This window comes from Strongylocentrotus purpuratus, unplaced genomic scaffold, assembly GCF_000002235.5.
Source record: "Strongylocentrotus purpuratus isolate Spur 01 unplaced genomic scaffold, Spur_5.0 spur5_scaffold_1, whole genome shotgun sequence".
Lineage (NCBI taxonomy): Eukaryota > Metazoa > Echinodermata > Echinoidea > Camarodonta > Strongylocentrotidae > Strongylocentrotus > Strongylocentrotus purpuratus.
Window position 1 is genome coordinate 44,662,256 of NW_022145594.1, and position 17,101 is coordinate 44,679,356.

The window sequence follows — 17,101 nt, forward strand, 5'->3', positions numbered from 1 at the left end:
AGTTTAAATGTATATGTCGGCACCGCTGAGGTCGCGCCACAATCGTTGAGCAGCACGCGACGACGCAACGCATCGTAATGCTAATATTTTGCATAACTTCTGGTACAGCAACACTTAGCCGTTTGTGATAGCAGTGGCTTACCCGCGGGGGGGGGGGGGGTTCCTATGACAAGCATAGTATGGCAATATCAAGGGGAAGAGGGATTCAAGAAGAAAAGTGTAAACATCTGGCAAAATCGAGAAGGAAGTAGGAGGAATTGGAAAGAAAAATAAACACCGGGAAGTCCGTGGACTGCCCCGGCGGAAAGGTAGTGTGCCTACGCATACGCCACTGGATGGTGGGCAATGCAGTAAAAACACTCTAACCCATACCTAGGGTTTTTGTTTCAAGTAAATGTTTCCGCTTTTCTCTTTCTTTTTGCCTTTTAGCCGCCAAAGGGGAGGAGCACGGGGCTGTATTGAGATTGCATGAACAGATCACAGCAATTTATGTTTACAATTCACTTTAGCATATATATACCCAGGCTTTACGGGAGATATAATGTTATGCAGGGGCGTACGCAGGGGGGGGGGGGGGGGGGTTTTGGGGGTTCAAACCCCCCCCCCTTTTGGAATTTAAATGTATGTAAAACCCCCTAAAAAAAACTAAACCCCCCCCCCCTTTGTTTTTTGTTTGTTTTATTATTTTTTTTTTTATTTAAAAAAAAAAAAAAAAAAAAAAAAAAAAATTATCCCAACGGCTAACCTAAATAAGGTGACCTTACCCCCCCCCAACGAAGAAAAATGTCAAATTTTGAAATTTTGAGACCAAACAAAAGTGTCCGCTTACCCCCCCCCCCCCCCCCCCCCCCCCCCCCCCTCCGAAATTTCTACCTGATAACAGGTATAATTAAAAATAATAATAATAACAATAGTGGTTTCTCGTATAGCCCTTACTTCTGCCAGACATGACAAACCTGGCGCTCCACAATTACTACCCCCTGCTTTAGCATGGCTGCCATTATGGCGCTCTAGCATTTCAAGGAATGTATTCCTAGCCGGTACCCATTTATCTCACCTGGGTTGAGGGTGGCAAATTGAGACAAATGTCTTGCAAAAGGTAATAAGAGCCGCGTCAGGACTAGTACCACGAACCATGGGATTGGCAGTCCAGGGCCTTATCCACTACACCACTAAACCACTTCTGTTGCAATAGAATGCAATAAAAATATGTCATGTTTAAAAAAACTGAACAACCTTCCTCATTGCTCATCTCTCACTCTCTCCCTCTCTCTCCCTCTCGTTCATTCCGCTTATAACTTTTTTAAGTTTTTTATGTTTCTCCTTCCAATATATGTATGCCTCTGACCGTGTAGTCCAATAGGGCCAGGGGAATTATGGAATAAAAGCTCTGCCTTATATCATAAAGTTCTCACATAATTACGATATGCCCTCATTGCTATTGTAGTTATGCTTATAATATGAACTACAGAAACCCTAGTTATTTTATTAGAAACCTTTATTATTTTTCGTGCATATTTTGTTATGGTCTTCATAAAACAAACATGTTATATCAGGGAATCCATTTTGAAGGCAGATAAAAATGAAACTAATACTAAATAAACTGCTTTTATCACATTTATTTTACTGTATTTTTGCAATATTTACATTTGGTAGCAGAAATATTTCCTCGATTTAATCAATGTTATAAACCCTTTAAAAAATATTGTAGACTTTAAATAAGCCTAGTCATTAAAGGAATACACCAGTTTTGGAAACGCCCCCCTCTCAAAAAACTCTTATTACCAATCGTATGAAAGAATATGTTTTGACTTATACGTGATGATACAAATTTTGCGGGTAAACCGCCTACTAATTTATATATTTGGTAAATTATTATATCTATTCGGACTGGATAGATATCGCGTAGTCCCATAAACATCTTTCTGTGTACAGTGCTTGTAACTTTACCAAGACTGGGCCAAATTTCTTATCATTATGATGATTCTAGAACCTTGCAGTACACACCAATACTTATATGCTAGATGATCAACCTTTTCTGGTCGATTCCACAACTTTTCTTTTACAATTCAATTGCATGACCATACCTGGTCCATACCTTTGATTTGACATCATGATCATTTGGCAAATTATCGTTATTTTTATTTAAATCATCACTCTCAAAGGTAAAATAAAGTGTAATATTTCAAGAATAATAGTGCCTCACGGGCAATATCAAATACAATCAAATTTCTTTACCAAATAAGCTTATAAACAAGAATATGGTGATTTCCTTTAATCCATTGCAATAGTATGCTTACACTTTAGGTTCGCGATGTAAATGAAGGATAGAGATTATATAAAAAACATAGGGAGAATATATTTTATATACATGTATATTTTACTAAAGGCGTCATTAGAGGGGCATTTGGAGTGAAAAAATGATTCATTAAGTAGACATTGTCATTAGGAGGAAAATTCGGTGTCCTCTTAACGGGTTGTATGTTTTATTTCTCATTGAAGGCCCAATTTTGTTATATTTATCCCTTTCTATATATGTAATATTACTAAAGGTGTCATTGGAGGGATATTTGGAGTGAAAAAAATAGTCATCAAGTAGACATTGTGGTAAGGGTTAGGGTTAGTGTTAGGGTTAGGATTTTTATAAAGACCACTTAATGTACCATGTAGGGTATTATATATATATATATATATGAAACCCTACATGTTGTATTAACAGGACACCTGTATCTAACCCTAATATCTCTGATTTCGCTTTCAAACAAATGTTTCAATACAGATTCTCTTTTATCTTTTTACAATTTGTTTGCGTTGTAAAATAACTTAATGTACAATCCAGAATGATATGGTCAGAAATAAATTAGACTGGCAGTTACTTTCTATTTTTAGTAAGTGCTAAGATTTGTATGAAAACACGTTGAATATGTAACACACTATATTCATTCTGTATGAAGAGAATGTGCAAATAAAGAAATAGGTGAATAATTCACACGAAACCTATTGACAATTAGGCGACATTTTACCATCTACAAACATTGGCATGACCTTAGCCCATTTACTGTAACATAGACCTTAACACATACCCTTCATATTTATAATTAACGCAAAATACACCTTCATACATGCACATGACTATACAAACACTGTTGCTCATGAAGTTTTGAATATTTTTTTATTACGTGTTTCCATGAAAAGATTGTAACAGTATATTTTTTTCTTGATAAATTCTCATAACTGTATTGATGAATCTTTATGAACCCTTAGATTAATCAATAAAGTTCTAAGAAGATATAAACTGTATCTTTCAAGAATAAATGATACTATCACAATTATCTCATGAAAATAGGTAAGAAATGTTATTCCAACATACATATACATATGGGGTAAGGCCAGCTCAGCCTATGGCATCGCGAGGCTACTTAGTTTAAATCGAGAGTTAAAGTATAATGATAATAAATGTCTTGATTTTAAAGGAATATGCATTGCAGCCCGGTGGCTAAATTATAAAATATTTTTGCAAAAGTATCTACATGATAAATAATACACTAAGAAGGATCATAGAAATACATAAAAACAATCTATATCCAGTTGTAAAGCACTCATGAGTGTAATATATACAGGTGAGTCTACTATTAAATGAGAGGTAAGTTTTAAATGCATAGATGAAGGTTCAAAATAGTATAGTGTGATTTAAATGATGACCGTAAAAGGTAAAGTGTGGTAGAGGCAAGCTGCATGATTTTAAGAAGGCAGATGGGAGGGACAGATTGATAAGGAGGACTGAGAGTGCAAGAAAGAAAGAGGAGGTGAGACTTGTGCGAGAGAGAGAGAGAGAGATGGATGGACAGAAAAAAGGAGAAAGAAAGGTAGAATAGAAACAGAGGGAAAGAGAAGGATAGAGAGGAGAAGGAGGGAGAGAGTGGGTGATGAAAAGAAAGAAGAAAGGGGGTAGGAGGTGATCCACACACAACAATACTATGAAATAACACGAACATTGGCAAACGTTGCAAGGTAAATTACAAGTAAATTTTACACAGTATATACACAACATAACTGACAGACAATTAGAAGAATGAGTTGTTAAATGTATGAGATCGGTTGCTACTAGGACCTCGTGATATTCACAAATATCATGTTTTCTAGGATAGCTGCACCTCTAGACATTGTCAACTTATCTTTTTAAAGTAACTACTTTACAAATTTCTACTAAATGATCCCTAAATTTTTTTTATAAAAAAGCAGAGTTATGATGCAGAATTCAAACAAGTATATTCGATAGCCTGATTCAGCATTCTTGGCTAAATTTAACAAAATGTATTTCCTATAATATCCCTCTAATATCCCCGTAGTCCCAGTTAGTTGGCTCGGATCTGCTTTGTACAAAATAAAAGATGTAGACGTAATGTAGTATGACTGCATATCCGAACAAGGTGTAATTTCACATGTCAAGTGTAGACGCATACAATCCTTCATCCAAGTCATTGAGAGACAGGTAATTCTGTGAAAATCAAAAGAAATTAAGGTAATAGTAATAACAACAATAATAATACCAATAACAATGATACTAATAATAATAATAACAAAAGTCAGACATCATTATGAGATAAGATAGGAAATTTCAATTATCGAGGTGCCCACCCCTTATGCCCATGGAAAGAGAGATAGAGAGAATGTGGAAAGCCTAAGTAGAGATGACTCCAAAAATCATCGGACACACACTCGTGATGAAGAGGGAATTAAAGGTGTCTCATCATCACCAAGATCTCCCCGAATCTACACGTCTAAGACCTGCAGAAGACAGATATATTGGCAAGACAGCAGAACAATAAAAAAAAGCATAGGCATGTATAAAGTCGCTCTTGATAGCACATCGTGCTTGTTGTTAAAACTAAATCTTCAAGAAAAAAATACGGACTTGATCCTGTTTTGCGGAATAGTAATGGCAAAAATAATAGCATTAACAACAACAACACTAATAATAATATCAATAATAATGATAATAATGATGAAGATACTAACGATAGCTTCATTAATACCTCACATATATCAACCCAGGGGACGGTAGATGCGAAGTTCTGTTGTTACACTGGCTAAACCGCTGAAAGAATTCAAGGAATAACTTCGTTTCAAGTACCCATTTTTTACACCCGGGTGGAGAGTGGCAAATATTGAATAATATCTAGCCAATGGCCATAGTGCCACGGCGGGACTGTAACAACTAATCATGTGATCCTCGATCCGGTGACGTATACACTAGACCACGACACTGCCAATCAACACCGAAGGTCGACCGCAATGAATTACTCTCACATTATCATGTTCATGTTTAAAATGAAGATCGAATTTTGTCATGTAATATTCTGTTTTCATAATTTTATTAAAAAGGGAAATAAGCAAAATATGATTATTTGATTTAAATGAATTTAAAAAGCATGAATATTAATATGAAGGATATGGCAAATCAGTTAACTAAAAGAAAAGTTATTAATCACAAAAATTGCAAAGATCATAAAAGGTCAAGGCTATAATTGTTTCCATTACACCTTCTTAGTGAACTGAGATTAATGTACTAGCGGAATTATACAAGTGGATATGTAATAAGGAAACTAAATGATGTATTAGATATGTTAGAAGAAGACAATTTGAGTACATCTTACATGAGTCTTTTCTAGAATCCTTTCCAAACTCTTGAGGATCTGATCAAAGTTACTCCGACGTGTAGCTTCCTTCTCCCAACAACCAGACATGACCGAATACCTGAAAGATACGAAAAAGAGTCGATCCTTATCTAATAGAAATCTAATAGAACTACCGAATTGAATCTAATACAAAGACAAATACAAAATTTCGACAAATTCAAAGTTCATGTGCAACAGAAGTTTCGTCACTATTGTTTCATTATGTTATGTGCGCACTCAGTCCGAGGCGTTTTACTACACCTTATTTTTTTAATCATTCGATCACTTTCTCTTTTTGTCTTTTCTTATGTTGTTCTTTTTTTCTTTCTTCTATCACCTTCTTTTATGTTATTCTTTGTTTATATCCTTTTATCACTTTCTCTTTCTGTCTTTCCTTATGCTATTCTTTGTTTCTTCCTTCTATCGCCTTCTCTTATGTTATTCTTTGTTTTTATCGTTATATCACTTTGTTCCTACCGTTCCTTTTGTTATTCTTTGTTTTTCATTATATCACCTTCTCTTATGTTATTTATGTTTTTATCATTCTATCATTTACTCTGTTGAGTGTTTATTAATAATAAATCACATTTATAACGCGCCTAATACATTGTTTCTAGGCGCTGTGGTACTGTTGTCACAGCAGCCTTTAACCCTAATAAGGCCGGGGGCTATTATGCCCCCCCCCCCTCTACGATTGTTCTGATTGCTCGGGTACGCATATGGATGGCGCCCCGCCGCTCACTGACTTTTTTCTTTCGAGTCTTGCGCATCTTTAACAAAAATGAAAATCGGACCTACAGTTACAAGGTCACGTGACGTTTTGTCTTTGCATGTCAGCCCGAAAATCGCTAATTTTTGTGATTTGTGTACAAAACATATGGAAATATCATTTTTCCTAAAAATAGATTAAACATTGGTTATTGGGTGTTGTTTAAAGTTTAGGTGGTTGTTCTGGGAGTCAAAATAGTTGAATTGTAGTAAGAAATGAAATAAAACAACAAAAACAATAAAATACAGAAGTTAAAGAAACAATGAAATACCTATTAGAAATTATCAAAACAAGAGATAGCATAAGGAATAAGCTGGCTCTTCCAATTTTTTGTCGTATTTTTTATTCCAAATGGTCTAATGAATATAAGTAGTATAAAAGAATGCTTAGATATGAATAATATATGATTTATGGGTAAAATGTGATTTTTTTATGACAATATTTGCATACATTACCATAAATATGCAAATAAGTGAATTTTTCAAAAAATTGGAATCATCATATTATTCTATACACTTCACTTGACATGCGTGCACATTTTCGCGGGGATCGGCTCCTTCACGACCGAAATCTTAATGGGGCATGATGCCCCCCCCCCCCTCCCCCCGGCCGTACTAAGACGTCAAATAGCCCGGCCTCTTTAGTGTTAAGTATATCAATGTCCTTACACGTAATAAAAGCCGGGACGACAGCACCAGGCTTACATGTTACGCTATTTTACGTTACAAAATTACAGTTTGTTACAGATAAATGAATAAATCAACTTAATCTAACTTAAATTATGGTAAAGATGACTTATTTCCTAACAAATAGTAGTACGACATCATTTATTCATTTTGACATGTTTAGAGAAGACAAAATTCATGATATGGATTTGAACAGATGAGTTTTTAACATTACTTTGAAAGTGGATACAGAAGGAGCATTTTGGATGTAGGACGGGAGGCAATTTTACCACTGGGGGAGGGGGCGGCTACAGACCTATTTGTTCAGCTTCAGAATCAGATTCAAAGGAAAGATAGCAGAATCAAGTGAAATCGTATTTCTTATTGTTTGGAAACATATCTGCATTTGATACAAAACATCATCATGAAATCTAGCAAATATAAATAAAGCATCGAGTGAGTAAACTTATGACATTTACAGAACAATTCGCTTGAAAGAGTAATATTTACACTTCTTGTCCACAATGGAGAGGGCATGGCATCTGGTAACCATTGGCAACCTCCTTTTGGACAGTGTCAATGGTCTTTTTAGGGTATGGCATCGCACCTTTAAGAATCGAAGAAAAATAACAAGAACACGATTTTTTCCAAAATACGAATATGTGACATCTAAAGCTATGGAGAGAAGTTATATATATTTATCATATACATGTATATACAATTTCTCATCAACCTTTGATAGTACAAGCGGAATTAAGTGAATAAATTAGACTAAATGTTATTCATATCAGCGACATGTATTTGAATATACGAATAATGCAATCAATAAAGTGGAACAAGTGACTTGAATTCTTCATCTCTAAAATGCATCAAACAAGTATTAGTCATGATCTATTTTGATTATTTAAGTGCATTGATTTGCTCATATGATACACGGTGGAGGGGTCGTGGTATAGTGTCCCATTCTCTTGACTCTCAATCCGAGGTTTAAGGGTTCGAATCCCAGCTCGGCACTAACTTCCTTTGGCAAGACATTTATCCATATTTATCACTCTCCACCCACTCTGCCCACCTGGCAAGGGTAATAATAATAGGAGGGCCCTGATGAAGAACAGCTATAAAGCCCATAAGGCTTCCTACGTAAAAAACGTCATGGTCTTTAAGATGGTACACTCAATTATATGCAATATAAACATTATTTGTTCACCTAATGTCACAATTTCCCACAAGACGATACCAAAAGACCAGCTATCTCCTTCTGTTGATTGGTCGCCAGTAACCATGGTTTCGGGTGAACTCCATCTTGTTGGTTTCTGAGATGTTGGAAAGTATTTAAAAAAGGTTTTAAATTGTATTCACTTTTAAGTTAGAGTCAATAATCATTTTATTCATGGCTTAAAACGAACCGTAATTGGCAGACAATGGCTTAAGTGTTTACAATTTACAAGCAGATTTGAAAATACATCAAAAACAATATTGCATATGCTTAAAATGAAACAAACACCACGGTTAATAAAATTTCTGATAATCAGGGCGTATAAATATACCAGTATTGGTATAATAATTAAATAATCTATGCTGATGATATATCATTAAATAGGGTGATACTCACACCTGCGTTGCTAAATAGTGATGAAGATAATCCATAATCTGATAGCTTGCATTGCTTTCTATCACCTAGTAACACATTGTGAGCGCAGAGAGTTCCATGGATGATCTTTGTAAAGAAGAATAGAAATAGATAATCATAATGATAACAATAAATAAATAAATAAATAAATAAATAAAATCCACAATTATATGAAATGGATGTTTTTGATTCACCTTTGATCATCATAACCATCCTTATACCATACTGTCTTACTCTTCTCCCATTTTTAAACTTTCTTCTTCAATTTGTGTAATTCTCATCCTTCTCGTATCCCCTCTGTCCTCTTCCCCTCCCTTCCCCCTTCCCTTTGTTAATTCTCTTCTATTGCAAGTCATGAAATAAGGTTACCTTCTTTGATGCCAGATACTGCATCCCCTTTGCAATTTGCCAAGCCAGGTTGAGTAGACTACCTTCATCGATACGAACCCTCTTTGGTTTGAGATTGCCGTATGTGGGTTGAGACTGCACCCCTGTGGTCTGTAGATGGGTGAGTAGGGTACCCCCAGGGATGAACTCATACAGAATACCACCTATCATTCAATAGAAAACAATACTGAATCACATTGATATTTAACACTGTATTTTATCAGACATCATGTTATAGTATACGAAAAACATCTTCAATAATTATCAAATACAATTGATTGTTCTTCCAAGACAATCTTGTTTTACTATTTGTATCGTTTCTGGTTATTCAGACGCGAAGCTTACTCAAAATGCTTTGCACCTCTAGGGATGATAGCTTAGGTAGCGTTGCAAATTATTAGAATTAAATGCTCATATGCATGAATATGTAAAGATTTTAGCGACAATCAAAAGCTTTGTAATTGCGGGATGAGGTGTTTTTACCTTGTTCTTGGCAATATCCTAGACACTTGACAACATTCGGTTGATCCGATAGCTCAGAAAGGACCTTGACAGCTCGAAGAACGTTGGTTGAATTGTTCACTTGATCTAAGAAAAGATACATTCTACATATAACTAGCACATTTGCTTTCAATTTCGCAGAGAGTGATGTGTTAAACTCAATCATGCAGTTGCCAATAAATAAGATTAAGGGAAAATAGTGCAGACAAGTGAATATAAATGAATATATTTATATTCATATTCATATTCATATTCATATTTATATTTTTTTTCATTTCCAACATAAAGGTAAACAAAGATATTACATTTTTTTTCATACATAATTCATTTTTCAGGAAACTATACAAATAAACTTTGGAAAAAAAAAAAAATTGCAAATAATAAAATTATTGAAAGAAATTCTTAATTTCTGAGGAAATGTGGGGGATCCACTAAAAAACAGTGCTTGTAGTTTGTGGATCCCCCAGAAAAAATTAAAATTTAATGTTTCAAATTTTGCCTACGAAGAGTTAGAAAACACAAGACAATATTACAAAACAACATACAATGTATAAACACGAAACGAACAAGGAGAAGTAAAACAGATAAGAAGAAAAAGGGAAAAGGGGGAAGAAGGAAGGAGAAGCAGGACAAACCATGACCGAAAAAAGGGTAGTTATAAATGTTAATTTTGGGAAGGTAAATTCATAAGACCAAATAAATATTAAATTAATCAAGCAGATGATGAAGACCTAAATGAAAAATTAAGATGATTACCAACCAATATCAGATTATTCTTGTATATTAGTATAAGATTTGAGCAAAAATGTTTTTAGATTCTTCTTAACTCTTAAGCTGCAACCCATACAATGCACCCAATGCCACAGTGCTAATCCCTATTGTGCCAGCCACAAATCTCCTGTGTGCCAAGTTAATTTAATTTAATTAAGGTTGGTTCAAGCGCGTGTTATTTAAATCTTTGCAAAAACAAATCGCTAAATTACTCGAGAAAATCCAATCTGATTGTTGTATACAAAGAGGCTGTTCACACCGCAATGAGATAGCGCGGTCTATCGTAGCACCCCTTTTTTTCTAGCGCGCGCTACACCGCGCTATCTCTCGTGGACCACCCCCAAGAGGTGCTCCAGTGGCACGCCGTTTTGGCTCGCCGTGGCTCGCTGTTGGGCGGACCGAAACGACGTTGTACCTTCCAAACCGCAGAGATAGCGCGGTCTAGCGGGCGCAATCTCTGCCGGTGTGAACAGCCTCAAAGACGCGTAATCCAAAGCCGATAATCTGATGCACGCGATGGTACTTTCAATAGCGCTGCAAAAGTACTCAGCACGGTGCAATGGGCATGAACAATGACTGTTATTACATATGCGCCCTTGCGTGCACAAAGCAGAGTAGCGGTGGCTCGCTAGCATGAACAATCGATAGCGCGCTCGCATGCACAGAGCACTATAACAATAGCGCGCTAGCAGTCTCATGGCAGGATATGAGTTAAAGAATTTAGGGATGGACTATTTTTAATACCATCACTTAGAGAATTCCAAAATCTAGGACCATCATACATAAAAGACTTCTTCGCTAATAAAGTTCTAAAGAGCGGTAGGTGAAACTCGTTTGACCGTCTAGTTGGGTAATCATGAAATAAACGATTTAGGGGGAACATGGCATCAAATATATGTGGAAGGGTCTTTCTTGAATACTTATACATATATTGTCCTAAGTGAAGTAGATACAGGTCATTTGTTTTTAATGGTCTGCCATTAACAAATAACGGGTCTGTGTGTGAGAGTGGAGCAGAATGGTAAATAATACGGAGAGACTTCTTTTGTAATAATAACAGTCTATTTAGTAGAGTTTGCTGCGTGTTGCCCCAAGTAAGTATCCCATAATTCAGATATGGTAAAATTAAAGATGAATAAAGCATGATTAGGGATGATGTCGGAAAATGAAATTTAAGTTTATTTATTATGCCAATATTCCGTTAAATGATCTTACATGTATTATCTATATGGTATTTCCACGAAAGTTTGTTATCAACAGTTAAGCCTAAAAATGTAATGAAAGAAACAACTTCCAAAGGGGTATCGTCAAAAATGATATTCTTCGGCAGAGTGTCAATAAAATTACTAAATAACACATATATATATATATATATATAACTTCAAGCAACTCAAAGGCCCTATCCTAGTCACTTAAACTATCCATTACCACTCCCCATAATACCATAGTAACCCCGATAGACAGTTGACCAAAGACCAATCAGAAGTATGATTAAGTCACCCATCCAACTTTGTTTCACTCTCCAAAACTTTCCTGATAGTAATTTTTTTCTAATCAGGAGACTTGAATTTTAACCATGAACCGGCGAACACATATTTTTTTAATCTCCATGCTAAACAATTTAATTGTATTGAGAGTTGCTGAACTCTGCCAAAAAATACATCCATTATATTCCTCATCTAAAAACCGATCCCCAAACATAACAATATATAAATATACTAAATAAAACAATTGAACTAAAAGTGAATAAATGAACTCTCAAGAATTTGTATTTCAACTGTTTAAATTTTTTATTTTTTATATTTTTATATTGCCATGACGGAGGATTATCTTAAATTGAATCGTTTGATCTAGATATATTATTATATACATTGTTTACTTTTGAAGCGATGTGTTACTTTATACGCTTGTTTTGGTCACACTGAAATTCAACTTTATAGAAAGGTAAATTAAGGCATCTCTATTTATGATGATAAATAAACGTCTCATTTTAGGCGATTAAGCGATTTGCTTGTCGGTCTTTTTAACTCATTATTTTGTTTAGGGAGTGGTTGGCAAGACCTCACCTGGAATCTGCCTGATAGCAACGTCTACTTGGCTTTGATTCGAGCGGAGTTCTCCCTTCCATACCCCGCCGAAGTCACCGCGTCCGATTGAACCGAGTCTGGTGAAGAACGTCACGTTTTCAGGAGCAATGATGGGAGAGTGGGATGGACCGAGTTTGAGAGATGTGTATGCTATAAAAACAAACATTAGATTAATAATAAAACGATTCGAATAATTGAAAGATCAAATACAAGCAATCTTTCACACTCTAAAACAGGGATAAGGCTACCCTTGGATAATCTTTTCTCGATTTCTTTCAAATATAAAACGAAAGTGAAAGAGTATTCACCATGAACTTATAATTGTGTGTGTGTGGAAAGCGAGGAGAATTTGCGATTTGAAAAAGCGGCTGTTATTATAGATAAGTTTTAAAACCCCTGTTAAATGAGTAGGCCTAACACAAATCAGATCAGGGAGAATGATTAAGCTTATAATGTTTCCTGTGGATTATATACTACTACTTTTATTAATAAAGTAATAGTCTTGATAGTTACAATGTATTGGGCAGTTTGGGACGAAATGATTATCATTTAGTACAATAGTATCTGTGTGGTTGTGGGACATTTTTAAACGTTTTTATGGCATTTTACAAAGCCATTTATCTACCCTTTTTATTTTGTGGGTGAATTTTTGATATGTGATTAATTTTCGTGGAACTAACGCTTTTCTCATTTTAAACTACTGACTGATTTTACAGATTTTCTCACCTCTATCTCCATTCTGAATCATCTCATACGCCGTGTTGTCGTTTGCCTCATGAGATACGTGTCTTTCTTCTCTGTGAAAAAGCGATACTGAACAAAATGACCTTTCTGCCCTAGCCCATAGCCATCTATATACAGAGTTTGACCAAACCGGTTCGTTTTGGACGCAATATGGCTACTACTACTTGTTTGGCAAGCACAAAACAAAAGAATATACGCCATGTTGTGACCCAGTGAAACCAAGTTGTCCAAACTCTCCTAATCAATGACACTGCCCTAGCCTATTGTACAGCGCCATGTCAGAGCCATCTCATCGAACTAATTTCCAATTACTCGTATTATTGCAGTTTTACCTGTTTTTGTGTAACATTTTCGTTTTCTACATTACGAAATATGTCTTCATTCTGCTTTCAAATTAACTACTTTTCAATCCCCTTGAATGTGCAAAGTTTCATACCAATTCAATTTCAAGTTTCACTTTACTTTTTAACATATTTGACACGTAAACACATGAATAATGATATCATGCTTAACTTTAGAGGTTTCTCGTATTTCACTACATTCGAATATTGGTGTGTGTGAGAATGTGTGTGAGGGGAAGGGTGTTTGTATGAATATTTATAGATCGATATATAGTATTTATATTCTCTTCAATATTTCGAACTGCTAAATACTAACCTGGAAACGGTTTTCGATGACTCTTCGAAACCTGCAGAAAGAAAAAGAAGAGGAAGAAGCAAATATAGAAACTTTAATGGATATTTTTTGTGTAGAAAATAGGAATATGGCAAATTTATCAACAAGGAAGTAAAATTTAGTCTCAAGTAAATGGATCTCTATCCTAAGGTATTGATATGGTATGGAGGAATACATTCAGGAGATGATAGATGTTATGATATCCAAAGACAAATACCTTCGCTATCAATTTCCGATATCATGTTTTCTCAAACTCTTTAAACAATACCAATTCAATTTTGTCATGCCCTTTGGTAAGGCATTTATCCTCGTTTCAAAGTCCCTTGAAGAGTACTTAAAGATGTCAGTCCTGCGGTTGCTTATTTACAAACATACACATAGATATTTAACAGTCAGGTATAAACAATCATGAAACAAACATTTACATATCTTATAATCGTTCTGATTCCATCGTTCAACTATTCTAGTAGAAGATGAATATAGTCACCTGGTCTGGTCTCATGTCTTCTCAACATGATGAATTGAATGATGTTGATGATGACAGAAGCCACTAACAGGATGGCTAAGACAGCTATACCTGCAGAAGCCCCAGAATTCAGACCACATGGCACACAGGTGCATAGTGTAGGATCTGGATGATGAGCAATGTTTCATACAATATATAAATACACAAGCTTCTAGATGAAATCATGAAATCTGTGATTAGTTTTCTACAAACACTCAGCGGTAGTAAAAGACACATTCTTACGGGATTTTTGCTCCGGATCCATTTCATACACTAACCGAATTATTTGCTTCAACCCTAGACTAATTACTATAATTAAACCGTAACTCTTACCCTGAACCTAACCTAAAACCCAATCGCAGCCCTAACCCTTACCCTCACTCTAAACCTAACCTAAAACCCAAATCGCAACCCCAACATTTACCCTCACTTTAAACCTAATCTAAAACCCAATCGCAACCCTAACCCTAACCCTTACTCTTAACCTAACCGTAAACACAATCGCAACCTTAACCCTCACCTTGATACTCTAAAACCTACCTAAAACCTAATTGCAACCCTTACCCTATACATTTGACGAAACAAATACAAGGAAAACAATTTGCCGGAGCAAATGTAAGATCACATACCAGTACTATAACATACAGGTATCTATAGATATATAACAATTTTAAAGAATCAAATTTAGACCCAATAACTTTAATTTAAAAAATACAATAACCACCGTGTTTCAGCCATACAAAACAAACATACTAAAAATTTAAAAAATCAGTTCACATTCTACCGACAGTGACACTGAATAAAACAAATCATCAGGGGAATTCCCGATTGAATTCATTCCGATCAAAAGAGGAACCTCTTGACGAAATTGAGGAACAATACTGTATGCGTATTCACCTATACTATGAAGCCTCGCTTCAACCATTGCAATAACAAGACTTTGGACTCTGGTCCGTGTTCACAAATACATGGTAGGTTAATATTTGCTGAAGTAACAAGGGAACAATATACATTGCTCGGATGAATACACATCCTTTGATATTGATCTTCCTGATATTTTTATATCACATATAATAATTTATAATGGCATAGTTTATTACAATGGCTCATTTATCAGGAGCTTAAAGTGATGAATTGCTTATATTGTTAAGATTGTACAGAAAGTTAGAGTTTACACTCCAATCGAATTGCTAAATTTTAATGTGAACTGAAACTTGTATCCCCCCTACGTCTACCCTTCTTCCATTTACGTTTATATAAAGTGTTGATAAGGAGAATGGTCTGGTGTGTGATACAAATTCAACATCAAATTTACTTCTTTATGTATATTCATGATAAATATTTACCCGTATAATCCTGTATATTAGTTTATGAAGTCAATAATATGACATAACACGGGCATACATGGAATAAAGCAATATCAAAAGAATTAAAGTCATACATTCAATTATCTCCCTCCTCTGACTAAAATGTATTGTTCAGCTATTCATCATTGTTTAAATTGGAGAGATGAAAATAAAAATAAAAACTTTAGTAGAAATAAGTAAGCCATTGGTTGGAATGAATCATTACAAACAAGTAAGCTTAATGCTTGTAAGCAGGCACGTAGCCACGGGGGGGGGGGGGGGGGGGGGGGGGCACGTGCGCCCCCCTCCCCCCAAAAAAAAACATTTCCAAGATCGGTTGACAATTTGTTAGACCCCTCCCCAGGACGTCGATCAATTACATGTATGTGCCCCCCTCCCCCCACCCCCCCCCAAAAAAAAAAAAAACAAAACAAAACAAAAACATCAAACTCTGGCATTAGGAATGACGAAATTGCCAGAAATGTACTGGTGCATATATTTTTTCGGATAAATGTCTTTTTTTTTCTTCAATTAATTTCATAGTTAGCTTTTGTAAAGCCATTTTAATGCCTAAATCACCCTCCTTTTCACCAGAGGGCGGCTGCAGTGACGTCATATGCTATTGCGCAATACAGCACGGAAACTGGGCTTTTTTTCCTGAGCGTTCTGAGTCGTCATGTTAAAACGGAGCACCTTAAAAACAGGGCACATGGCCTTGGAATATTTTTAAGATGCATTTAGTAGTATTAAAAAACAGAAAATAAAGAATGAAATAACTAAAACTAGTACCGGTAATCTAAATGTTATAGATGTATATCATGCGTTTCGTACTGTATCAACAAGTTAATTACAACTTCATCTACATGTATAAGCACTATCATTTCTAACCACTCATACTAATTGACATTACAATCTATAAGTGGATTTTCTTGTAGTATTTTGATTATATTTGGAATGGGTTGCCAGATGTTTTAAAAGAAATACCAACTGTTTTCGCATTCAGGAAAAAAAAAATATATCGTATCTTCTCAATAGGGAGTATAGTTTTATTTCATCTGATTGCCTTTTATGCGATTTATGTAAATAGTCATATTGTGCTTTATGATGTGATTATGGTATGCTATATTACCTGTTTGTTTGATTGTTGTTTTTATATTTTTTTAAATGATGTATTTCACTTGAAGGGTGGTAATATAAGGGATCAGCCTTGACAGACCAACGGCCTTTGCTGATCCCTCGCATCCACCACCCTTTATCCTTCTTTCGTTGTGCCATGTCAATGAATGTTTTTATTTTTAGTTTGTTTTATTTATACTGATTTTACTGACATCTTCTGATGTGTT

The 17,101-nt window shown here is 35.3% G+C and overlaps 2 protein-coding genes across 3 annotated transcripts; both read right to left on the minus strand.

Annotated features, from left to right (window-relative positions):
- Positions 1-4,208: 4,208 nt before the first annotated feature.
- Positions 4,209-8,425, minus strand: LOC115921506 (tyrosine-protein kinase SRK3-like). 2 transcript variants are annotated; one of them, XM_030979002.1, is made up of 3 exons: positions 7,623-7,715; positions 5,658-5,757; positions 4,209-4,498 (listed from the first exon to the last, which is right to left on the minus strand). In XM_030979002.1, exons 1-3 carry the CDS (start codon positions 7,712-7,714, stop codon positions 4,439-4,441), a joined length of 252 nt encoding a protein of 83 aa, XP_030834862.1. In that variant the 5' UTR covers position 7,715; the 3' UTR covers positions 4,209-4,438. The 2 variants fall into 2 exon arrangements, 1 of the variants encoding a protein (XP_030834862.1); XR_004062916.1 differs by lacking the exon at positions 7,623-7,715 and adding an exon at positions 8,320-8,425 and having other exon boundaries at positions 4,213-4,498.
- Positions 8,426-8,685: 260 nt separating this feature from the next.
- LOC105445210 (tyrosine kinase receptor Cad96Ca-like) lies at positions 8,686-14,530 on the minus strand. Its single transcript, XM_030978821.1, has 7 exons — positions 14,395-14,530; positions 13,890-13,920; positions 13,215-13,285; positions 12,468-12,638; positions 9,613-9,717; positions 9,112-9,293; positions 8,686-8,829 (listed from the first exon to the last, which is right to left on the minus strand). The coding sequence occupies exons 1-7, from the start codon at positions 14,420-14,422 to the stop codon at positions 8,686-8,688; spliced, it is 732 nt and encodes a 243-aa protein (XP_030834681.1). The 5' UTR covers positions 14,423-14,530.
- Positions 14,531-17,101: the final 2,571 nt, after the last annotated feature.